Below are 27,549 nucleotides of genomic sequence, written 5' to 3'. Positions count from 1 at the left end.
ACAAAATCTCCAGTCCCGTTCCAATTTCCCTCGCATATATCGGATGGCCGCATCGTGGCCTTTGATCCATCTTTGATCCATGTTCACAGCCAAAGCTGAAGATTATAACATCTTTGTATGAATTACAGATATGTACATGAGCATGTACAACGAAAAGAAAAAAAAAATTCTCAAATCTGTAGAAATGCCTTCTTGTTTAGAAACCAAACGATAAACGTAAACGCAAACGATAATGACGTCACATGCTATTGAAATGTATGGGAACTTTTTATCGTTTGGTTTCTAAACCTCCCTAATAGCAACAAGAAGGCATTAATACAGATTTGAGAATTTTTTTTTATTTCGTTGTACATGCTCATGTACATGTCTGTATTCATACAAAGATGTTATAATCTTCAGCTTTGGCTGTGAACATGGATCAAGGAAAGTTCCCCCATGGCATTGTGCGTCCGTGTAATAAATGTGGCGGACATTTTCCGGTATACGCATATAACGGATTTCGCTTATATCGGACAAAACCAGTGGGAACAATTGAATCCGATATATCTGAGGTTTACTGTACCAGATGGAGGGGTAGGATTTAATAAGCTTTGCTTCTTCCTACTCCTTTTGGACATGTGGAACTGTGACCTGATTATGTGATGCACTCAATTGTAATCTGATGCATGTTCAAATGAAATAAAACCATTACCATTACCATTACCATATACTGGAGCCTATCCCAGCTGTCTTCGGGCGAGAGGTGGGGTACACCCTGGACTGGTGGCCAGCCAATCACAGGGCACATATAGACCTATGGACAATTTGGAATCGCCAATTAACCTAGCATGTTTTTGGAATGCGGAAGGAAACCGGAGTCCCCGGAGAAAACCTATGCATGGTCCATGCATATGGAGAACATACAAACTCCATACAGAGATGGCCGAGGGTGGAATTGAACTCAGGTCTCCTAGCTGTGAGGCCTGCGTGCTAACCACTCGTCTGCCATGCAGCCTTCAGAATGATCTCAGTGTCCCTATACTCCAGAGGGACCCTGTATAACACTAATATGTCAGTGTTTTGTTCATAGCTTAGCATAGTGTATGTTGGCCTACACTGGACTGGTTTTCACACCTTTATTTCACAAAAACATCGAATCTTCTGTATGAATCCTTCAGTAGAAAATATTTGACCTAGTGGTAGGTGGATCGATCCAAATATCGATAATATCGAACACAATGTCGGTATCCATATTGATCTATACCAGGGGTGGGCAAACTTTTTGACTCGCGGGCCGCATTGATATGACATAATTTAGGGGGGGGGGGGGGCAGACTATATATTTTACACGTAACAGTCCACCTGGTATTATTGTATCTGTAAAATTGTCATGCAATCTGCTATTATTATTTATTATTTTATATTTATATTTAAATATTTTAAAAATAATAAAATATTCTAATAATTACAATAAAATTAAAATAATAATTATTATATTATTATTATGTAAAATATGCAAATATAACAATAATATTATATATAATTAATATAATAAATTGCATTAATATAATAGTTATAATGATCATAATAGTTCTAATAATAATTATAATAATCTAATAATAATCTAATAATAATAATAATAATTATTATTATTATTATTATGTGCTTGTGTCCCTTTTTTCAGGAGCACTTTGTAAACAACAGACCATGTCAAAAAACGAAATTGATAAAACCATCAAAAGGTTGGCTCAGGCCATGATGCCAGGTTGTATGTTGAGTTTAAATGAAATGCTTTGGAAAGATTGGGCGGGCCGTATTCAAACACTTGGCGGGCCGGATGTGGCCCCCGGGCCGTAGTTTGCCCACCCCTGATCTATACCAATGTTAAAAGAATGATACTTAGGCTTCAGTTGGTCTTCTGCCCAACTGCAGCAGGTTCATTCAAGATGCAACCTGGCTTTGTGAAAAATCAATGCTCCCAAATTCTTTCCTGAATTTTAACTGATGAAAAAGGTCATAAAATGTCATAAAAATTCATTCAGTTTTAGATTGATTCAGATTGATGATGTCACCTTAATTTTCAAAAAAAGTATCGGTATCGGCGATAATTTACTTGGTATCTCATCGATACCAAATCTAGCGGTATCGCACACCAGTAATTTGAACATCCCTGGGCTACGAAGAAACACTGCAAGCTGCCATGAAATTTGTATATAAAATCAAAACATCCTTACCTTTGGCAATGCGTACTTGGGAAACTTCATCTGGACAAACTCGTTGCGTTGATACGACACATAGTGCTTGGTGCGATTCCCACTGGTCACCTGTATTTAAACACAAAACAAAACAAAACCAGTGTCCAAACAATACTACTAATAACCAGAACAACTAATGACACGCAATAAAATTGTTATTTATTCAAAAATGTTATTAATTTAAAAGGTGGCCTTTTAGGTAAAAGTGACTTATTAATGACATTCTAACAGTAATATGGGTTCACAAGCACCAAATGTGAATAGTCATCTCCCTTACTTTGGATTTTTTGACATGAAGTTGTGTGACATATCAATATGCAGCGTAATGCATAATCCCTTGAGATACAGCAAATACAAAATGTGAGCAAGTGAGACCTCTCACAAACATGTTTTTTTATGACAATGTCAGCTCAAAATAAAACTTGTTTATATATGATACTGGTTTTAAATTCTAAATGTTTGTGAGTAAAAAAAAGTCTATGCAGGAACATTTAGAAACGATTATCATTAAATATTTCTCTCAATGCACCTTTCCTTCATGAAATGTAAAAATGGAAAGTCATAAAACATTTAATCAAAATTGTAAACTCAATGTTATTTCATTCACATTAAAATTACGGATGTCAATTCATTGAAATATTTGATCGTAATTAATTGCATTTGTCCATCGTTAACTCACAATCACATTTAATAGCAGATATAAATATGTTTCAAAATACAGTTCAATGCAAAAATCAGCAGAGATGTAAAAATGTAAAAAAAAAACACTGGTTAGTTGGGCCACCCTTATGCCATGGTTGCACTGTATATGACAATAAAAACAATATCTGTAATCCGTGATAAGTCAAACACAGCGACAGTAGATCCAAATAACTTTGGTCTTGCTACAAGAGCCATCTGCCAGGGCTTTGAAGCTAACTTTACCAATCTAAATACTCTTTTCTTTCTCCATTTCCCATCAATATTTGCTCCAGCTTGTGGCTACAGAGTTACCGTGCTTCAATCAAACTACGGTGTGGACCGGGGGTCAAACAGGAGAAGCGCACGTTAATCGCGCATCAAAAAATTACCGCCGTTGCATCATTTTGACAGCCCTAGTTTTAATATTTGTGCTTTTAGAACTATTAATATTTATGAATAAAGAATTTTTTAAATTTTTAAATTTTAAACAATACTTCAATGAGGAATGTTTTGGGACCTACTAAGACAAAAATTTTACTTTTCATGTTTAACGAGTGTTTCATGTTACGTTGTTGAGTGTGATGTATGGCATCTGCAGTATTATACACAAGTGCAGACTTGCATATGGTTTGTAAGTAAAACAGTGGTGCACAATAGAGTTTTGTGTTTTGTGAAAACACGATTGTGCCCAGTTGTTGTGCAAATGAAGGCTTCCGTGCTGAGAAAAGAATTGTACATTTCTTCACAAATAAAGAGAGCCAACGAGCGTGAGACACAACACCCTCCTCTGGTGACTCATGCCTGCTTCAGTGTAAAAGTGAAGATTCCACCCCCACACCATTGCACAGACCTTGTCCTGCCGAGGAACATCAGAGAAGCTCACCAGCGGCCGACTTAATGGCTGCGGCATGAGAAATACGGAATGAGTCATATTCAAAGTGACATGGCGCAATGAACGCGCATGAAACGTGCTCGCAGAATTAAAATGACCTTAGGTGATTGATGGGGGTGAACCAACATGTTTAAAGCAACCATATGTAACTTCGCGTAAGAGTGGGAGCATCTCTGCCATTCCCATGGCAACTTTGCATCTCCTACTTTAATGGTCTTTTACACCATCAGTCATAACATTCATGTCAAAATGTGTTTATTATCATGGTGTGAACATTAGGGTGCATTCACGCTTTGAACGCCGTCAAGCCGAAGTGGACTGAAGTTGCCCTGTTCTTCCAATACAGCAGTGCACTGAATGTTGTCATAGCTTACATTTCTTATGAGTGCTAGTCCATAAAAATATAGCATATTGTTGACTGTGACACTTGTAGAAATGTTTTATTTAGTACTGAACTCTGTGAATGCAGCCTCAGAAAGATCTTGACTATACCCACACTACAATCACAGTGGAATCATATTGCTATATATATATTACATACTGTATGCATTGTCAACATATTGCATTGAATCGCTTTATAAAGTGCAGGTGCATGTAAAGCTGTGGTCATGTGTAATATTCTGTCTTTGCATAAGAACAAACAAAAACAGTTATTCTATCTCACAAAAGGCACTCTCTAATGCTACACAACCACACATTGAGCCGTTATTGCATTCAAATTGGTTGTACTGTGCTGCAAGTCCATTATAGACAAGGCAAGATTATTTCCAACACAGCCGATTGGGTTCTTATCTGCAGGAACGACAACTCAGCAAATGCATTGACTTACACAGACACACACACATGCACACATGTATAGTAAACACTTGCTGCCGAAGTATATTCACTGTGAATATTGTAAATAATAATTATACTGCAACATATGATTTCTTTGTGTTTTTTTGTGTTATTTGGTTTTTCTTTACACCAAGTGACTGTTGAGGTCACTTTACCTTGACAAAAATGTAGTCGTCCTGCACCGACAGTGAGTTGTGGTCGATTTTACCCAGGAACTGAGCTGTCACCATCTTGTCGGAGCAGTTCTGGATGAGGCAGGTGACATACAGGTAGCCTGTAGAAGACAAGGTTTGCAATAAAGAGACTTCAGCTTATTTATTTTGAGTGTTACTATTATAAACATGTTGACATAGACCAGGGGTCTCAAACTTGTGACCCCCTACTTGACATCAAAGTTTATTGGTGGCTTATGTTAAGATTAAATATATCGTGCTGGCTAATCCATGCATCATGCTTGTGATCCACCTGCATTCCTGCTCTGTCATCACCAAATAGGAGAACCTTTGATGGGATAGTATTTATTTATGATGAGTTACATTTTTCCCTGATGGCACAGTACTGATTCACACTAACCATTTTGGTTGAGAGCAACTTCCAGATACAGTGCAGTACCTGTCAGTTTGAACGCACTTATGCACTGAAAAGCCTAAGTACGGAAGAGCATGAACTGAGACACATATAATAATTACATTTTGGTGTTTAAAACATCACTAATAAAATTTGGCTTTAATTACTCATTTAAATTGTAATAATTTTCCCAACCAGCTAAATGGTGAATTTACATCAAAATGTATTGTTTTTATAGCGTCACCCGACTCAGGGACATTTAATGAGAGAGGCATAAGGAAGAGGGCTACAATACAACAATAAGATTTGGCAAAGTGTGCAATTATAGATTGTGGCACACACACTTCTTCATCCTGCATGGTGGTGCCGCGTTGGACATGCGCACAAGTACAAGAGTAATGTAATAGTAAGAGCAAGAGTAATGTAATATGTCCTCACTGAGCGTCTCCAGGTAACCCATACTTGCTGCCTCCATCAGTGGAGCACCCTCTGTCTCTCGCTTCCATATGAAATATGATTCCTTTGCAGTGTGACGCTGTTTAACCTTGGCAGTGGCACTTGTGGCAAAGGGGGGGCAAAGTAGGGCACAACACAAAACAGATTGGTCGGACATGCCTGATCGCAACAGCAGGGAGAGATGGAGATGGGACTGCGTGGTGCTGCATAGCCCCAGGAAGAGCTTTCGTGCCTGGGCAGCTGGCCCAGACAAACAGTCTCTAGCCGTCACCCTCCATAAACAAAGGCAGGTTTGTTTCACGGCAAGACAGCTTTCACATTGCAGGCAGCATCTTTGTGCATGTGTGTGTATGTGTGTGCATGTGGAGGGAGGGGGTTTGCACCTCTTCTCTGAGGACTTAAACCATCAAGAGTTTTTCTTTATTACTCCAGATGGGCTGCCGTCTCAGGTTTATTTACAGAGATTACAGATTAGGATACACCAAGTAGATGAGGTTGGTCTGAGAATTGTAAAACGCATACACACACGCAGACACAATCTCTCCTACATGCACTTGGCTGTGTTTCCCTGCAGGGCCCCCAGGAGGGGAGTTAAGCGCTAACCTGTCCATCTGTTAGTCAACTGATATGGTCAGCTGTCTCATGCGGTCACACATGCTTGGAAACGAAACACCACTATACCTCCACTTGTGTCTTGCATCTCCATGTGCACTAAATCAGGGTCCACGTCCACTTCTGGTACAGACCTGGGATCAAAAGACACCGTTTTAGTTTTTTACTTTTGGCCTCATAATCTTCACTTTATGCATTTGAATAAAACTTCACAGGCTTCACAGGGTTTGCGCGCAGGCCACATAGCTAGGAGACCCTGGTTCGATTCCACCCTCGGCCATCTCTGTGTGGAGTTTGCATGTTGTCCCTGTGCATGCGTGGGTTTTCTCCGGGTACTCCGGTTTCCTCCCACATTCCAAAAACATGCTAGGTTAATTGGCGACTCGAAATTGTCCATAGGTGTGAACGTGAGTGTGAATGGTTGTTTGTCTATATGTGCCCTGTGATTGGCTGGCGACCAGTCCAGGGTGTACCACACCTCTCGCCGGAAAGATAGCTGGGATAGGCTCCAGCACCCCTGCGACCCTCGTGAGGTAGAAAATGAATGAATGAATAAATAAAACTTCACAGAAAATATCCCTTGAATTGGACTTGACCAAGATATTAGTGTCAAATTTGTAAGTGTAAGAATTGAAAAACAATACATTAATACAATGTGTCGTCATTATATTTTTTGATTTCATAAGGTCCCCCATTTGTTGGCTCCATCTTTAAAAGAAGACAGTGGATTTTGAATTTCTGGATTGATTTAAATGAATTAAAGCTGAAGAGTGCAGCGAAACTACTTTCAGTCGTCATATTGAATAGAACCGTTTTCAGCTTGGATTTGAATATTTGGATTTCAGCCAAAGCTGAGGATTCTGAAAAGCTGTTCCGGATTTTGGCAGGATAAAACTGAAACACACCCTCACCATGTTTAATCCTGACTCTATGTTAGCTGTGTGTCCAGGCCTCAATCTGGAGAAGTGGATTGCACTTGGTCAGGCCTCTACTCTCAGACCCAGTGGTGGTCCTAGCTATGGGCCATATAGGCGGCAATTTCCAGGCAGCGCCACGGAGGTGGAAAAGAAAAAAAATCTATTTACTAATGCTCAGAGCTCATCAAATCCTCATCAAGTCAACACGTGCCAGATGGGTGCCGTTTACAGGCGTGATCAAACGTCCACCTGGTGATGTGGATGAAACCAAATAAGTTTTGCAAGGGGGTGGGTGCTGCTGGACCTCAGCCTTCAGTTTAAATACAGTAAACCTCGGATATATTGGATTCAATTGTTCCCACTGGTTTTGTCCGATATAAGCGAAATCCGTTATATGCGTATACCAGAAAATGTCCGTTTTACGCATATATCGGATTTATATCCGGTATATGCGTAAATCGGATTTTATCCGTTATAAAAAGGCACTTCCTTGACTATGTTTCCAATGTACCTGGACTGGGCAATGAAAAGAGATGTAAGGTAATGAGAATTTAACTTTATTGGACTCTGAGCATAACAAATTGTTAATTAAGCTAGGCCCTATTACGTCCGTCAGGCCTACGTTATTTCCAATAGTGAGGTTAAGATCTCATTCACTGCTGTGCTAGTATTATTGACGTCACTCACTTTTATATTTGTCCTAAATCTGGAGCCAGGAGACAGACACGATGCGGCCATCCGATATATGCGAGGGAAATTGGAATGGGACTGGAGATTTTGTCCGAAATAGGCGAAATCCGTTATAAAAAATCTGATATACGCAATGAATTTTTATTGGAAATGCATTACAGAAAAATTGGTTCTTTTTTATCTGTCCGTTGTGAGCGAATTTCCGATATATCCGAGTCCGATATATCCGAGGTTTACTGTATAAGGTAAACAATGAAACTTACAACAGTAATTGTTCCAAAACAAAACACATTTCCATCCATTCATTTTCTATGCTGCTTATCCTCATTAGCGTGGCGGGTATACACCCTGGACTGGTCGCCAGCCAATCACAGGGCACATATAGACAAACATATATTCATATTCACACACACATTCATACCTGTGGACAATTTAGAGTCGCCAATTAAACTAGTGTCAATTGACGTGCGTGCGTGGATTTTCTCTTGTTATTACGGTTTCCTCCCACATTCCAAAACATGCATGTTAAGTTAAAACACATTTAATTGTTAATATTACATCATTCATTCATTCATTTTCTACCGCTTTTTCCTCTTGAAGGTCGCGGGGGTGCTGGAGCCTATCTCAGCTGTCTTCGGGCGAGAGGCGGGGTACACCCTGGACTGGTCAATATTACATCATATTCATTTTATTGCAGACTAAGAGCCTCAAACATGGTATTTCAGTTTGAAAATGTGAAATGTGAAAGGCAATATTGGGAGTCCATATGAGCTGGTTGAGCCTTGGCTGCCAGTTGGGTGACGGTAGGAGATGATGATAATATTTCTGTTACATGACCTTTGCACAATCAGGTCTGGTCAGGTGCACAATTTAGAAATAAGAGGAGAAACGGGCCAAAGATAAAGGTATGGCGCTATAGCATCACTTTATGTACATCACATTATGGAATGTATATGATCAAATAAGGCAATGCTAGTTGGTGGCTATACACTAACTGCTGTTCATTTGTTTTCTTCAATTAAAGTTTTAATTGTGTAAATGCGGATTTAAGTCAAATGCAATTCAAGGAGACCTTGAGCTTATGAAATAAGCAACTTTCAGTAGTTGGAAAAAGTTGTTGGGGCTGGGACATGTTGTACTTGAAGGAGTTGTGCACTGCAAAAACATTTTCCCCTTTTTTCCCTTCATTTATTTAAAATAAGCTTTTGTGGCAATGTATAACTTAATACATTTATATAGGAGATTAAAATATAAGATAAAAAAAATAATAAATTCCGAACTTGTGGGGTGGGTGGCGTTTGATCCGCCCGGGGCGTCATTCAACTTGGGTGTACCACCTGAAAAGTAGTTGTTAATTATCAGTTGTCTAATGGATCGCTTTTTCTGTCAGCTGTCTTGAAACCTGATACCAGCGTCTTGGCTCATTTGCATACTAACAGTGATAGGATGTTTACTGAGGGAGGGGCGATCTGGACTGTGAAGAAAAACATACAGCACAGCCACGGAGATGGGCAATGAGTGGAGCTGACTTGTGCTTTTTCTGGTGGAGTTTTCATTTCTAAAATTTGGATTTGAGGGGGAAAAGCAATTTAGGGGGACATTCCCCATTCCCCCTCCGTTCAACCATGGCTCTTTGGTGGTCAAGTTTGCCACATGTGATACCTTTGTGACACCTCGGGACTCATGTAGACTACACCTCATTAGTGTCTTATATTGCCTTAAACTGTATTTGTATTTAGAAAATGTTATGTAAGTTCATGCTGGAGTCTATCCCAGCTGGCGGGGTACATTAATTAAGTCAGGTTTTTTTTTACATTCTTCATGTAAAAAGTGATGCAGCCTCACAGCTCATTAGCATAAAAGAAGCTACAGACACGCAAAACATAGTGCTCCCAGTGAGATTAACTAAAACCACTTTAAAACTATCTTCCAAGGCTAGATTTTGGACAACATGCTTCAAACAGTCAGCTTACAGTATGCCTATTGTGTGAGCAATAAAAAGAGCATTCAGACTTTATGAGCAATTAACTGTCCTTAAAAGCATCAGGAAGGCAGACTGGATGGTTTTGACTGACCAGAATACACGATCCTTGGTCACCCGCTCCTGTAGCAAAGTCCACTTGCGGCCCAAATCTGTGGAGGCAAACAGCTGGAGACAACACAGAGCGGTGTCTTTTAACATGAATTAACTCCATAGGAGTGTCATATGATAAAAGATGATATAAACAGTCACCCGTCCATCTTTGCAGTAGGCAAGGAGCTTGTCTTCCTCTTTGGGGTGAAAGATAAGTGTGTTGGGTGTGAAGAATACGATCTGCCGCTGGAAGGAGGAGCCCTCATCGGTGCTGATGAACAGCATCTGATCACGTTCATTCACGGAGGAGCCGACCAGGATCACCTGGAATACACAATCACACAATCTTTATACTGACGCATTTTATTGTGGTTTGCTGCAGTGTACAACATGCACTGCATCATACAAAAAATAAATACAATTAATTTATTAATACATGTATCATTCGTGAACAAGAGTAAGTGTAAAAATTATAAAAACAAATAAAAAGTAGAGCTTTCAAATGATGAATAATCTTAATCACAGTCTCAGTTTTCAAAGCAATTAAACATGATTAATGACCATGTGCAACTATTTGTGAAACATGCCAATTTTTACTGCATTTTGTGAACAGAAAGATAAATGACAGGGTTATATGTTTATTAACGACCTCAAATGAAATGAAAATGTAAAAAGAGCTAAAAGAAAGAACGTCTGGAAATTTATTTGCATTCACACTAGTCTCTTTGATAGGACTGTCAAATGATTAAATTTGATTAATCACGGTTTTCAAATTAATTAATCATGATTAATCACCGTGTCTGAAATATGCCCATGAATGGCAAATTATAGAGCAGGATTATGTATATTTGTATGTATTAACAGCACCAACATTTAATTCAAATGAAGAGGTGGCAACATGTCTGATTTACTAACACTGCTTTATTTAATTCTCGCCTGAAGTCAGCTGGGATAGGCTCCAGCATAGATCGTGACCCTGGTGAGGATACGCAGCACAGAAGATGGATGGATGATTCCTTTAGTAGCAGATTATTTGAATCAGACATGAACTATTGTATTAGGAGAAATTAGGAGTTGCGTTCAAAATCACCACATCATTTAAGATGAATTCACATGTTTTGAGTGAATTTTATGGGATTTCCCAGCATCATTAAATGCAGTAAAATGTACTGAGCATTAAGGGTTACAAATGAGTGACAAGAATGTCCACTTATTGTTTTTATTTGCATTTCTTTTTTAGACCGGGGTCACCAACCTTTTTTGAAACCGAGAGTTTCTTCTTGGGTCCTGATGAATGTGAAGAGCTACCAGTTTGATTCACACTTCTCAAATAGACAATTTGCCTTTAACTATATGTTATTGTGAATAATTAATTATATTCGTCTACACTACTGTAATGTTTTCAAGCTAGCAGTTTGCAACATAACATCTCAACTATAAAGCAAAAACACTGAAATAGCATAACAATAGCATGAATTAGTGGCAATGGCTAATTTAGCTCAGCAGTTAGCGACCAGCTCGGCGGCTGAATCCCAACACACTCCAATATGACGGTATAAACATCGTCTAGCATTGAAGTGGAATGGAATGAGAAATAACCAGGTTACTCACGTTTATAAGCTCACACTGTTAGTTGCACATCAGTTACAGCAACTCTGAAACCTGCCCCGCTGCCCCGGTGCACTCATGTGCCCATCTAGTGTCGTAAATGGGAGTGTATTTAATTAATTAACGTTCCCAGCAAAAGACAATGGACACTAGAAAACCAGTCTTTTGTACAAATGTTTAAAGTATTTTAAAATATACTGTCCTTTCCAGTTTACATGTAACTGTGATTTAAACAAGAATAACAACAGAAAAAAATGATGCAGCTCTTAGGTTGTTGTGATGTTCGGAGTGTGCGTGAAAGCATCTCGCGACCGCCGTTAATGCATTACTTTTTTATAGAAAGAGGTAGATCATTTTGACTTGTAAATTCCATGCTGAACAAATGTGTGCACCCTGATTTACAACATACATAAATAAGTACGGAATTTTTAGATAAATAAATAAAAACTATATATTTTTTACGTTTATAGTAAAAGTTAACTCATTCGGACTCGCAGGCTGATAAAGTGTGAACACCCCTGTTCAAGATTATTGAATTTAAAATGCAAATGTTTTGAGTGTACTGTACATTTATTTTATGAAATTTACTTTCGCAGTGTTAGTGAGTGAGGTGATTATTATTTCAATAACAATAAAAGCCTTGTTCTGAGAGTCTGTGTTGTGTAGTGACAGTGAAGAAGGGACGTACTTTATTGGTGGGCAAAACCGTTCATTTCAGTGAAAAGGATCGTTCCGGTTCATTCAGTAAAAATATACATGTATTTCGTTAATTTCGTTCATTTCATTCATTTTGGTCAATTGGTCGTTAGCCTGTGATCTCCCCCTGTCCGACTCAACTGTTGGTCATGAATGTACGGCCGACGAGTGTCGGTCAATATCTCGGTCTTTCAGTCAGCTAACCCCACCAACCCACCCACAGTGCGAGATGCGATGATAGGCTAAGACAGGCAAGCATGCAGATAGTCCCGCCCTGCAAAAGGAACGGTGAACTGACTCTTCAGCCAATCAAAAAAAAAGCATTTGCAACTGAATGGACTGAACAGGTATTTTAGGGGCGGTGACCTCATTCATTCTGTTCACAAAAAAGAACTAGTTCTTTTGACCTGTTTGTTCATGACCGACACACCGCTCAGGAGCTGTACAGTAACGTCAAGCGTGAGCAAAAGGAGCGCTGACACAATGTACATATGTGGTACAGTACTCCAGAGCAAGGGAGGCAAACATGGCCGACACCTTGTCCCGTCGTGAGGTGTCAAGGAGGAGCTGTGGGCAACAGCACAAGTGCATTAGCAGCTTGCACCTTGTGCATTAAACATATTGGCTTGCATCACACCTGAGAGTTGGGGGCATGGAGGAAAAACTGACAAAATACAAATAGAGAAAAAAAAGACCATATCATGTTGTGTGTCTCCTCCCGGATGCTCAGTACTTATATCTAGTACTGATGGACCTCTGCATTACAAGAACAATTCCTTAAGCCCAGACATGAGTTTTTAAGTTTTAAAGAAAGTTATTCAACAATTTTGGGCACACGTTCTGGAGAAAATCTGAAAATCTGGAGGAACATTTACTCAGTAACATTTCTCAAAAGCTTAGTAACTTTTTCCACGTAGACAATATTACAGGTGTTTTAAGAATGATAAAAAAAACCATCTTAAGTAACACCCATCAATCTACTTTCTATAACGCTTATCCTCACTAGGGTTGCCGGTATGCTGAAGCCTATCCAAGCTGTCTATGGGTGAGAGGCGGGGTACACCTTGGGCTGGTCGCCAGCCAATGGCAGGGCACATATAGACAAATAACCAAGTGTGCATGTGTGCATGTGTGCATGCACGGGGAGAACATGCAAACTCCACAAACAGAGAATTGAACCCAGACCTTTGCAATCTCCTGACTGTGTGGCCTTCAAGCTAACCACTTGCTCACCGTACGGCATCTTATGTAACATTTATTAGTATATTGCTTATTAGTATATTGCATTTTGCTAGTATATCAGTATATACAAGTAATACTTGAAGAAATGTAATGTAATACTTTTACATATATATATATATGACAGTATGACGGTATGACAGTCTGACTCGCGATGCCACCTTCCCAAAATAGAGGGAGCTCTATTTTGACATCGCCTCTGACATCACCATATGAACGTTGTCGTCGATCAAAATGTGATCTACTCTACTTCGGTATCAATATTCAAATGTGCAAAACAAAAACAATAGACAACATTCGCTACCTAATATTAGTAAACACATGGATATTGCATAAAAAAAAAAAAAAAACGTTAACTACAGTTTTGGGCTTCACGGAGTAGAAGTGGTTAACACGCAGGCCACACAGCTAGGAGACCCGAGTTCGATTCCACCCTTGAGCATCTCTGCGTGGAGTTTGCATGTTCTCCCCGTGCATGCGTGGGTTTTTTCCGGGTACTCCGGTTTCCTCCCACATTCCAAAAACATGCTAGGTTAATTGGCGACTCCAAATTGTCCATAGGTATGAATGTGAGTGTGAATGGTTGTTTGTCTATATGTGCCCTGTGATTGGCTGGCGACCAGTCCAGGGTGCACCCCGCCTCTCGCCCGAAGACAGCTGGGATAGGTAGAAAATGTGGTAGAAAATGAATGAATGAATGAACTACAGTTTTCTACAAAAAAATTCCAGTGCAGTGGAATTTGGAAGTGGGTTGTAAACATGCAGAACACATGCTGTGCATAGGACCCCAACATCCACAGGGGGGTCAATTTTGCAATTTTGACGCATAGAGCACCAAGTCAGCCCGAAACAGGAGAGAAAAAAAGAAATGAGTAACCCGGCACTGTGCTCGTTGCCACAATGATAGATAGCAGGCAGCAGAATAAGAGAATACAATTGCAGGATTGCGAGGTTTCATGTGACGTCACATCTGATGCCTCAAAGAGAGTTTACAGTGAGCAACAAGAAGCACAATTTATACTAAAATCAATGTTAAAAAATGTTTTGGAAATTGAAAGTTGAAATGTAGCCACCTTGGAGAATATCCAGGGATACTCCACAGAGGGCTTAGAAGAGAGGCTTCCTACCGAGCTAGTATCTCACTGAATCAGGCTGAAAATTGGTTATGGAGCTCAAATAATGCAGCAAAATGATGAAGGACATATACAAGAATGTATTCATGCACACTGATTGGGTGTAAGAAAGCAAATTAGCGTTATTGTCATTATGTCTGACACTGAGATTGGCTTTTCCGTTGCCTTGTTTTCAACTACAGTATTTTATGTCTTCATGCGCATCGCCCAGAGCCTGACCTAGGCATAAGCGAACTGAGCACCTGCTTAGGGCCCTGTTACCACTAGGGGACCCCTAAGAGCAATTAACTTAAAAAAAGAAAGTAATTATGGCATCAATCCATGTACACTCACACAATTGGAGCAAATCATTTCTACGACATGCACTGTTAATTACTTTATTCTCCAAAATATTGCACAAACACACTGAGTATGATCGTAGCTTATGCTTTAACCACCCATGATACTTCAAATGCAGCTACTGCCATCTTGCCAATCTATTAAAAAGCTATTAAAGCACCGATAGCTGCAGCTGTTCATGCCAATGTTTTTAGCCCCACAAGTTACCCGCCTCCTACATTTACATATGAGCTTGTTGCACGCAATATTTTCAACCCGTGGGTCAATTAGCGCTATGGATAGCTCTCAAGACCAAATGACTGACACTCTCAATGTGTCAAGGCCATTGGTGGCCTTGCTGCGTAGCGCATTGTCGTCTGAAGCAGCGAATTAGTCTGATAGATTCGCAATGGACTTTGACAGAAAAAGCACGGCAGGCTTAATTGCCGTGGAAAGGTTTTGATCCCGTCTGATCCTGGGACAGCAAAACCCATTAGTACTGTGGCTTCTCAACAGCGCTGCAGGGCACTTGCGTGGGGAGGTAATTGATTTGAACAGGTATAGAGTATTTAATGGCTCTGGTTGTCAGGAAGCAGAGTTTTAATAAGCTAAAAAAGACATTAGAAGGGAATTGTTCAGTTGTAAGCAGCAGAGTTTTTTAAATAAACATAAAATCTTCACAGATGATACAGTAGACCCCTCACATGTCAGCAAGCATTTGATTGATGTCTTGTCAAGGGAAAATAGCATAGAAACGACACTGGGATGTACAGGGTCAGGCAAAATGATCTGACACATTTGTAGGTTAAATAAAAGGCAAATAAAGTAAAGAAACAAAAAAGGGTTTTTATTTTCGAAAAGTACATAAAATGCTATTCTGTTTCATTATGTTTTAAAAAATTAAATCAGTTCTGGTAGTGCGAGGTCGGCCGGTTCATTTTGGTTTCAATGCAGATCCAGTAGCTCTGAAGTTGGTAACCCATAACAAGATGGTGTTTTTCGAGCTGATATGGGATCATGTCTACCTAGATTGAATTGCAAACGCAACGCTCGTTGTGTTGCAGTTACAGATTTGTTTGTTTTGATAAACGTTTCCACAATGAAAGTGCGATGCTCGCTAGTCCAATTCATGGCAGCAACTAAAAAAGAAACGAAAAACAATGGTATAAAGAAACAAGCAAAATGGCATTATACATTACATTACTTCATTTGCCTTTTATTTAACTTACAGATGTGTCAGATCATTTTCCCTGACCCTGTACTTTTGAGTAGTCAGTGTACAGCTGGCATAACAGTAGAGTAATCCGCTAATTTCCGCAAAGTAGGATTCCTTATTTAAAAATGCAATACTTTCGTAGTTAGAGCTTAGAAAACCTGTTTTATCATCTCTTAAATGCAGGTTTTAACATGAAATAACACCTACTGTATATAGTCTCCTTTAAACTCATATTTCCCAATATAATAGATAATAGATACACAGAAAATAAGCCATTCAAAACATAAATGAAACTCATGCCTGTGTGTGTTGTAATAAATTACATTTATAATAATAATAATTATTATTTTAATGTATTTTTCATGCTGCACATTGACAAGTGGTTAGCACGCAGGCCACACAGCTAGGAGACCCGGATTCGATGTGTGGAGTTTGCATGTTCTCCCCGTGCGTGTGTGGGTTTTTTCAATATAAAATGATTATGCAAAAGACAATGCAATCGAAGTCAAAGCAACATTCATTCATTCATTCATTCATTTTCTGCCGCTTTTTCCTCACAAGGGTCGCGGGGGGTGCTGGAGCCTATCCCAGCTGTCTTCGGGCGAGAGGCGGGGTACACCCTGGACTGGTGGCCAGTCAATCACATGGGCACATATAGACAAACAACCATTCACACTCACATTCATAACTATGGACAATTTGGAGTCACTTCCAATTAACCGAGCATGTCTGTATGAAAAGGTTTCAGCAATGGGCATATTTATGAAATAAATCATTTCAATAAATTAAGTCACATTTGTATAGTGGAGTTCATGGCAAAGCCTTCAAACAATTGACTGTTTTTTACATAATGTGCCGCGCGCGACAAGTGAAATGATAACTTTTGTTAGTGATATAGGCATCTTACCGCTGAGCTAGTTTATCCGGAATCACAATAATAACGATAAAAGTCGCATCTTTGTGCGTAGCTTCAAACAAAGTTGCGTTTACATCGGCCCAAACTACATTGGCGAACTACAGATAGCTCACGATTGGCGTAATGGACACCACTACTGTAACTCATCTTTCCCTCAACAAACCATAGCTCCCCCAGCGGCTGCATCACTTTTGCAGCCTCAGACAATGTTGTTACCACTACCATGTTTACCTGTAGGCAAGAAACAATTATCTTTCTACTCACTGGCGATGCTCGCCATATAGAGAGTAATAGCTGTGTTTTAATAGTAAATCAACTAAATACTGCAATAGAAGCTGTACACTAACTGTTGTTATATATATTTCTTTAGTATTGTCCCATGAGAAGCTATAATAAAATGGCAATAGCTCTCACAAACTGCTTCCGTTTGCATAAAGAAAAAGATATGTATGCTTTCCCAAGTGTCAGATTTTGTGACTGCAAGCTTGTTGTGCCTTATAACTACAAGCCATCGCTCGGTCTGTGGGGACTGAAGTCATAAATAAATCAGAAAGAGGCTGCAAATATTGGCTGGGTCATTTGGAAAAACACTTTAATTTCAGATGTTATTCAGTGGAATGGTGGCATTTGTTTAAATAAAAAGGGGAAAAAGGATATTTTGCAAAGTTGGTGAGGGGGCCCAGGATGGCACAGCAACACAGGGATAAAGGCAAAAAGCACCAGGAGAGGAAAATGTGCCCTCCTCGAAATAGAATTTTTATAGTGACCCTTCATCCTCGAGTGGAACAACAGCTACTCTTGTCTGTTATTTCTTTTTATTCTCTTCCTCCCCGACGGATGCAATAATGAGCAAGCGACAAGCAGCAAGGACTGGACCCCCGCCACCAAGGAGGGCTGGAGACTCCTTGCTTACACTGGCTTCCCAGCTGAAGCAGCTGGTTATTTGTCTCATGTCTCCTGGCTGGAATCGCTGTGGCTTCAAAGCCAAATAAGTTTCTATCACAAAATTCTGTAATTGTTGTGCTTGTTTCCAAACAAACAATAACAACTACAACACAATCAAATATGAATAGAACTATCGGGATGTTTACTCACATCGGTACTAAGAAAAGCTCAGCAAATCCAGACGTGGGACCAAAGCGCACAAAGCTGCTAAACAGTTGTTAGCAGATTAGCGGGAATCAATGACAACGCGTGGGCTCAGTAAACCAACAAAGGAAGCTGGAGGCTGCATGACCACTTGCATGCATGTAGAAAGATCAAATGGTATCCTTAATAAATCCTTTTTGTGATGTTTATGTTGTGTTAGTTTGGAATATTTTTGTTTTTCACTTTCAACCCTGGCCCCCGAAAGGTAGAAGCATGAACCATGACACCACCAGGGATCTTAGCCTGGACGATCACTGTAAAATATATTGACTATATACTGTTTTTACTACTTTGTACTATATTTTAATTACTGATAAAATATAGAAGTTATTATCCATTAATATTAATATGAATGCTAGGATGCTTTGGTTAACCATGGAACTCTTTTTTGATGCTCTTTTGTACTTTCCTTTAATTTCCTTTACTCATACATTACCTTTATCTGCAGATCTTCATTGGACTTCCTCAACCTTCCAGCTCCATTTCTTTTTCTTCCTTCCATTTAAATCCATTCCTTTCAGTACTCCATTCTTCATTCTTCCCAAATACTTCCTTTTTAACGCCTTGCATCTCTGGAACATAATCTAAACCCTTCTATACTTTATTCACAAGTCCAGTTTTTCTTTAAAATAAAATATATATCTTTATAAAACATGTCCCGAGTTTAATTATAAAATAGTAGCAAGATTGAATGTGATCTTTTCCTGTTTAAATTTATCCCAGGTGCATTCTTTCAGCGCATGCTCAGATATGACGTAACACGCAGTTTGAGACGTTCTGAGTGAGCATTTGGTACTGGACTACTAGGGAAGGTTTGTTTTTGTTCCAAACTACATTTCAAGACTGTATGAACAAAAAAATCGCAATACAGAGTTATTCCAACAAGTGAAATAAAAACTTGGGGAAGCCGGTATCACGTGATGTTGGTGTTTACGCTTTACTGCGCATGCCCCATTGACTATTCTGTTTGATTATAGTGGCGCATGTAGACAAGAGATTGGAAGTCGTGGCGGCAGGCCCCGAACCCGAATGTGGACACAAGAGGTGGCCGCCGTCAAGCTGAAGAAGGAGTCCTATCGAACATGGATGGCTTGTGGGACTCCTGAAGCAGCTGACAGCTACCGTCAAGCCAAACGGCACGCAGCTTTGGCGGTTGTCGAGGCAAAAAGTCGGGTGTGGGAGGGATTCGGTGAGGCCACGGAGCACGACTTTCGGTCGGCTTCGAAGAGGTTCCGGCAAATCGTCCGGCACCTCAGAAAAGGGAAACAGTGTCCGGTCCGGGTCCTCCGACATTCCAAAAACATGCTAGGTTAATTGGTGACTCCAAATAGTCCATAGGTATGAATGTGAGTGGGAATGGTTGTTTGTCTATATGTGCCCTGTGATTGGCTGGCCACCAGTCCAGGGTGTACCCTGCCTCTCACCCGAAGACAGCTGGGATAGGCTCCAGCACCCTTGCGACCCTCGTGACGATAAGTGGTAGAAAATGAATTAATAAAGCCAACCAGTCCAGGGTGTAACCTGCCTCTCGCCCAAAGACAGCTGGGATAGGCTCCAGCATACCCGTTACCCTAATGAGGATAAGCAGCACAGAAAATGGATAGATGGACATTTTAAAGTAGTTTGCGCAACACTAATTATGATACATAACAATGTGATACCACATGTCACCTGAGGACAGCTGGGATAGGCTCCAGCATACCCGTTACCCTAATGAGGATAAGCAGCATAGAAAATGGATGGACTTTTTAAAGTAGTTTGCGCAACACTGATTATGATACATAACAATGTGATACCACATGTCACCCGAGGACAGCTGGGATAGGCTCCAGCACCCCTGCAATCCTCATGAGGATAAGCAGTAGAAAATGAATGAATGAAAGTGGTAACTGTAAATAAGGACTTTTTAAAGCCAACAGTCCAGGGTGTAACCCGCCTCTCGCCCAAAGACAGCTGGGATAGGCTCCAGCATACCCGTGACCCTAATGAGGATAAGCAGCATAGAAAATGGATGGACTTTTTAAAGTAGTTTGCGCAACACTGATTATGATACATAACAATGTGATACCACATGTCACCCGAGGACAGCTGGGATAGGCTCCAGCACCCCTGCAATCCTCATGAGAATAAGCAGTGGTAAATGAATGAATGAAAGTGGTAACTGTAAATAAGGACTTTTTAAAGCCAACCAGTCCAGGGTGTAACCCGCCTCTTGCCCAAAGACAGCTGGGATAGGCTCCAGCTTGCCCGCGACCCTCGTTAGGATAAGCAGTACATAAAATGAATGGATGGACATTTCCATGATGAGAGGCAAACAAGCAGTATGGACACAATGGCCATTTCATCCTGTATGGTTTGTACAGATGGATTATGGGGAAAATGTCCACATGTGTGATAACAATAATGCTAATTAAATCCACTCATCAAAAAGTCATTACGCCTCATTGTCGTGTCCCAACTTTACATCCTTCTCTTACATCACTATTCCTTTCCTCTCGATCCTGCTTCCTCCTAAGACTCACTTTGGAAGCCTCAAGTCAGATTTGGAACACAAAATATACGGTGGTGTTTTTAATATAGAAGTTGCGCTTGACCTCCACTCGTCTTATCCTATCGTAATCCTCGCCACTGCATTTAAGATATGAGAGAGTGAGGATGGAGGAGGGACAGCAAACAGAGAGGCAGCAAGACAGCAACGTCTAGCACGGTCATTTTTCATTAAACTGCCAAGCGCTCATGTCATTATTCACACTTCACTCATGCGACACTTCATTAGGCCCCCCCTGCCAGCCCTTCTGCCTTCTACCGGTGTTTCCCAACCTTTATTGAGCCAAGGTACATATATTGTTTTCAAAACATACTACAACACACCATCAAACATACCATGATTTATTCAGTTGTATGCATGGCAACAGGTAGACACATTCATTTTGTACCTTCTGCCATTTGGTGGAAAAGCACTGAATTATTCTTTTTGCTGTTATATGTCACAAGGAATAAATATGTATTACTTCATTCCTTCATTTTCTACTGCGGGGGTGCTGGAGCCTATCCCAGCTGTCTTCGGGCAAGAGGCGGGGTACACCCTGGACTGGTCGCCAGCCAATCATAGGGCACATATAGACAAACAACCATTCACACTCACCTAGCATTACCTAGTTTTTGGAATGAGGAAGCAGGAGTACCCGGAGAAAAAACCCACACATGCACTGGTAGAACATGCAAACTCCACGCAGAGATGCGAGGGTGGAATCAAACTCGGGTCTCCTAGCTGTGAGGTCTGCGCGCTAACCACACGACCGCCCATAAAATACAATAAAATAAAATCTACAAAAAAGACATTGCAACATGACAATGGCAGGATAACAAATGTAGTGGTTTCTGTGTGGGAACAAGCACACAAAACAATACTAGTTAGCAATGCGTTCACGTCTGAACCGCAACACAGTAGCAATGCTAACGAGGCTAACTAACAGGCAGTTAGCAATCAGCCAGACGGCTGGACATAATGGCACAAAAACACTACAATAGCGAACTAGATTGGCGGTGTCTAACATTAAATGAGTGATAATAAACTTTACTCACGTTTATAGACGCACACAGCTATACATATCATCCACCACGACGTCCGTGTGGGCACATCAACACCCAGGGCTAAACAGTTCGAGTGACATCAACTCACAAAGCTAGCGGCTACCGCGGTGCGTTCAAGTACCCGGCCAGCGTAGTAATTCCGAGTCACGCCCACACACATGTCAGAAAACCAGAACAGAACAGGGTATAACAAGGAGTCTTTTGTACACAAATTGTATATAGTATACTGTATTTTCTGGACTAACCACTAACCACTCGTACGCCGTGCAGCCCAGATGCATCACTTGTAGTAAAAAGATTATAATTTGCACCTGAATTAAGTGAAATTGGATAATTTCCCACAGCACAATTGATGATCTCTCAAGGTAGACTCACAGCATAGTTAGGAACAAAGTGTCCAAACTTTCTCCAATAAAGAGTCAAATTGAAGATGGGCAGATAAATTGTAGAATCCGAGGGGCCACAATGATATTCTTCACCTCTTCTTTACTTAAAAATGACATGTTTAAAAAATGCAAGATATGCTAAACAATTAAATATCATTAAAGAGACAGCCAACATCTCAGCTATATGTTACAGGTGACAGAGCAAATAAGTTGTCATTTTCTAAACGTGAAATTAAGATGTGTACTCTTCTTTTTATAAGTTAAGAATATGCCACTTGCTTTGGCTGTATATGGACCCCCTGGCTATGATGTTGAACTGCTGATACTGACATTTGGCAGCCAAAAAAAAAAAATCCAATTTAAGCTGCCACCACCTTGTAACACAAGCCCTAAAAAGTTATTGTGCCAATATCTTAGATGGCTTCACATTGTCCAAAAAAATAAACACACACACATAAAACTGCTGCTCTCTCCTCATTTCTCAGGAGGATCTAGCATTGTTGTGTTCTAAAAGTTGGTTCAAAACTAAGCTAACCTCATTTGCAAACTGTATCTCGATGACACAATGTCAGCAGGCATTGCGTGTGAATGATACGAAAAGGTACAAAAATCAAAATAAACACAGGAGCCCTTGGGAAGCTGAAGCTTGACTGAAATGCTGTGGAAATATGTGAAAGAGTATAATGAAAGTAAGAGTAAATTGGTATTTTGAGCTCAAATCAGGAATTGAACACGCACTCAGCTGCGCTATACAACTTAACTACTAATTCGTCAAGTACTAATTAAGTACTAATTCGTCACAATTGGGGTAGCAGTAGAGTATGCCAAATAAGTCTAGTGTGATCTCATCATGCTTTGCAACACTCTTCTTTAAGTAGTTGTTAATATTATATGTTTAATGCTGCGTATTTAGCTTTTTTGTCATTATGTATATATATGTGTATTTAAATCAGGACTGTCAAAGTTAACACATTAATGACGCGTTAGCGGAAGTTTCCTTTAACGGTGGCAATGTTTTTGACGCGTGATTAACGTCCACTCCTGTTTGAACCTCGGTCCACACCGTAGTTTGATTGAAGCATGGTAACTGTAGCCACAAACTGGAACAAATATTGATGGGAAATGGAGAAAGAAGAGTATTTAGATTGGGAAAGTTAGCTTCAAAGCCCTGGTAGATGGCTCTTGTAGCAAGACCAAAGTTATTTATATCTACTGTCGCTGTGTTTGACTTATCACGGATTACATGGCCTGCCAGAGACTGGAGCAGTGCAGGTATTGTTTTTATTGTCATATACAGTGCTACCTAAGAGTGGGCCAACTAACCAGTGTTTTTCACATTTTTACATCTCTCTGATGATTTTTGCATTGAACTGCCATCTAAAATTGGAATTACAGCTACTATTCAATGTGATGGCCGTGGCTGAAGTCCAGTGTTTTGCATGGAACTACAACAATGATGCACATTAGCACTCAAAGTCATCAAATCTTATACCTTTATGCATTCCCACATACTATCAGCATTTGGGAGCAAGTATGAGGTGAAAGAAGAAATAAAATGAGGTGGAATCAGAAGAAGTCGGAAGAAGAGTAATAAGTAGATGAAAATGGCAGACTACAATAACATATGCTTTTAGTATTCACACATTATTGAAAAAAATGATGTTTGTTTTTGTATTTCACAGATTTTATCACCACAGCTCCTAGTCATATTTATTTGGGAAATGTGAGGATTTGTATGGCTTTTAACTAAATTGGGTTTCTATTTTTAATACGGCATCACAAAAATCATAAAAATGATGCTGTTATGTCTGGGCTTGCTGTGTTGTTGCAGGACCCCGAGGATGCAAAATAGAAAAAGTTATCCTACATATCTTTTATTCCACTCTGATGTTGGCATCCTTCCCTTTAAATTGATTGATTGATTTCACGATGGCTATAGTTTAATGCTGCATATTCATTTCATACCAAATTGAAAGGAAAAGTTAACAATCTAGATAAAGCAGTATCTGCCCCAAAGTCTATTTGTTTAACATTAATGTTATAAGTCCATTTTGTAACATTGTCTTATTTTTATGAGTAACAAGAGGTTGCTTTTGTAAATATCACGTGATTTGGGCTGCATGTGCGGGAGTGTTTACTGTGATTTCCAGCTGTAACTTGTGCCTGAGGAGTTACGTATGTGATGCACTTAAATGAACCATCCATGCTGGAGCCTATCCCAGCTGTCTTCGGGCGAGAGGCGAGGTCTGCCAATCACAGGGCACATATAGACAAACAACCATTCACATTCATACCTATGGACAATTTGGAGTGTTTGGAGTGTGACAATTTGCCATGTTTTTAGCAATTTTAGCATGTTTTTGGAATGTGGGAGGAAACCGGAGTACCCGGAGAAAACCCACGCATGCACGGGGAGAACATGCAAACTCCACACAGAGATGGTCGAGGGTGGAATTGAACCCTTGTCTCCTAGCTGTGAGGTCTGTGCGCTAACCACTCGACTGCCGTGCCGCCCCAATAGTATCCAAAATACAAAAATACATACAACCTAGGATAACGAACAAATCTCGAGCAGTGACATGTTTTCACATCGGAACATCAATTTTCTTAATACCATTACCATTCAGGCGCACTCATAATTGTGAGTGTTAATCACAAATTGTTTTTTCATTTTTATTCACATACCCTTTATCACAATTTACGTACCCCTGGGGGTACGCATACCCTACCTTAGGAACCTAGGCTGTAGAGCAACGGTAGGCAAACTATTTGACATGCCATTTACTGTAACTGACTGCCCGGATTCAAGCTCTTGTTTGGCCGGATGTGACCCACAGGGAGTAGCTTGCCCAAACCCCACTGTAGAAGATTGTGCAGAGGGATGCAGCTCACTAAGATTGTACGTTATCTTTGTGTTTGTACCATTTCACACTAATTCTTGGGAGAAAAAAAACTCAGATGAGTTTATAGTTTTAGTACGCTAACGCTCCAAAGACTGCATTTTCAGGATGTTGTAGAATTCTGTACATAAAGCAAAGCAACGTGGTGGACCGTTGACATTTTTGGCATTAACTACCCTAAAGTCAGTGAGGTGTGGTGGATTTCATGGATACTGTCATAAAAACTGCCAGGCAGCCTAGTTTACTAAGGGAGAGGACCATGCTTTATGTTAAAGTGTCACAGTACACGTTGGAATTCACGTTTCCCCTCAACTAACCACAGCTCCCTCATGCATCCCCAGACCATGGTGCTATCATGGTGCCACCATGTTTGACTGTATGTACTCACTTGTGGTGCCATCCATTTTGACAATAATGTATTGACTAATTTTCAATGGATGGTATCTCTGCTATGTACTGCGATGCTAGGTATTACTTTAAAGTATATCCATTTCTATAGTATTGTCCCTTGACAATATATACTGTCCTGAAAATGCTACTCAAGTAAGGTGAGGAAACTACAAAATGTAGTGTTTTCTGTGGCAAAACACATTTTTAAAAGAAATTTTATTGTGTTACTGTAATGGGGTTGTGCACACCCATCCGTCCATTTTCTACCCCTTATCCTCACTAGGGTCGCCGGGGTATGCTGAAGCCTATCCCAGCTGACTTCAGGCGAGAGGCGGGGTACACCCTGGACCAGCCAATCACAGGGCACATACGTATAGACAAACAACCATTCACACTCACATTCATACCTATGGGCAATTTGGAGCCGTCAATAAACCTAGCATGTTTTTGGAATGTGGGACAAAACCGGAGAACCCCGAGAAAACCCACACACTCACGGGGGGAACAGAGATGCCCAAGCGAAGAATCGAACACAGGTCTTCCTGATTATTATTGTGTATCCAACATGCGAACCACTCGAGCACCGTGCACACGCAAAGAAAAATAGTTGAAACGTAGAATTTGTACAATTTCCTAATAATTCTAAGGATGACTTGCAGATCAACAATTGAACATTTCTCGGGCGGTGTTAATGTGTCTTAATCGACATCATAATTGTTGCCCGAAAAGGAAACAACAGCTGCAGGGTCTCCACTGTACACGTTCATTAGCATAAACACACACATGGCCTAACCATTGCCTGTCAGTGCGTCAACATACACACACACACACACACACACACACAGGAAATGATAATGATCAAAGAAATCCATCCCGCTGACTTTTTCCTAAAATGTGCACCACGATAGCAGTCTGATTGCCATGAGCTCGGTAATGACACCCCCGTCTCACGTCAGTGACGGGGGTCATTCGTGAAACAAATCCCTCTGGGTCACATTTGAGGAGGATGGGGGTGTAGGGGGGCGTTGAATAATGCATGTGGTGCGAGTCGGGTTTGCACGCGGCTGATGAAAACACACAAACAAGCGTAGGGGTTTTTGTTTAAATGACAGAAGAAGATGAAAATTATTCATGACTCAAGGAATATATTAAGAACTCAGAGAGTAAACAAAGACAAGGTCTGACATGATTCTTCAAAGCTCATATTAAAGATAAAGCAACACTAAAGTTGTGTTCTAACTATTACACTACATAATCCGAGGTTCATTTAGTAATATTGTAAACCAGTCACATTATCCTATCACGTCCTGTCACATCCTGTGACCACTCTGAGGACGACTGTGAGTGAGCAGTCCAAACTGTTGGGTATGAAGGAGTAGGATTGTTTAGAATATATAACACTATGTTACAATTACTACCACTGCAGTGCAAAACTGGCTAAAGAAGCTGATTGTGTTTGCTGGACTTGGTTCCTGGGGTTTTAAAAGGAAAAACATTTACATTTTTAGTACTCTACAGGTTACAACTCGACTTCTCTTTGTATTTTGAATTATTAAACACAAACAAGCAACAGTTGTCAAGAGCTATATTTGGTACGACGGTCCATAGTCAAAAATAAGTATCTTTCCTTCCTTTTAAAACACCATTAACCCCTCCCGTCTTTCACTGCTGAATTATTTAGTGCTTATTATTTGTCTTCTATGTGCAGAGAGGGCAAAGTGGTTCACTTAAAGTTCACCATAAGCCACCATCATTGACGCTTTCGCTTCATTTCCCATCTGCGCACGAGCCCCTCTCAAACAGTCTCGTCGCTCCTGAAATATTGAACGTGACACAGCCACCGCTTGCCCTTAAAAGCCAAAAAAACTCCAACAACCAGCAGCCTCTAAGTGTTTTTTTCTGAGCCATGCATGGACCAACAGCTTAAAATGGCATCCGACCAACATGGAGTGATTAAAAAGTCACTTGAGGTCCATCTCAGACCTTGTTATCATCGTCATCATCTGAAGTGGCGGGCACTTTAAGGTATCTCAGCCCAGAAAAA

The 27,549-nt window shown here is 40.3% G+C and overlaps 1 protein-coding gene across 3 annotated transcripts in view; it reads right to left on the bottom strand.

The window, feature by feature from the left end:
- Window positions 1-27,549, bottom strand: part of sorcs2 (sortilin-related VPS10 domain containing receptor 2) — a 167,277-nt gene that overhangs the window by 29,172 nt on the left and 110,556 nt on the right. For all 3 annotated transcript variants that reach the window (XM_058068160.2, XM_058068161.2, XM_058068159.2), the window contains exons 4-8: window positions 10,120-10,284; window positions 9,962-10,035; window positions 6,349-6,413; window positions 4,800-4,918; window positions 2,214-2,303 (exon numbers count right to left, since the gene is read on the bottom strand). In XM_058068160.2, the coding sequence (XP_057924143.2) occupies window positions 2,214-2,303; window positions 4,800-4,918; window positions 6,349-6,413; window positions 9,962-10,035; window positions 10,120-10,284 (513 nt within the window). The remainder of the gene's footprint in view (window positions 1-2,213; window positions 2,304-4,799; window positions 4,919-6,348; window positions 6,414-9,961; window positions 10,036-10,119; window positions 10,285-27,549) is intronic.

The sequence above is a fragment of the Doryrhamphus excisus genome, linkage group LG2 (assembly GCF_037039965.1).
Source record: "Doryrhamphus excisus strain RoL-2023G ecotype Guam linkage group LG2, RoL_Dexc_Guam_v1.1, whole genome shotgun sequence".
Lineage (NCBI taxonomy): Eukaryota > Metazoa > Chordata > Actinopteri > Syngnathiformes > Syngnathidae > Doryrhamphus > Doryrhamphus excisus.
This window is presented reverse-complemented; position numbering and strand designations above follow the sequence as displayed.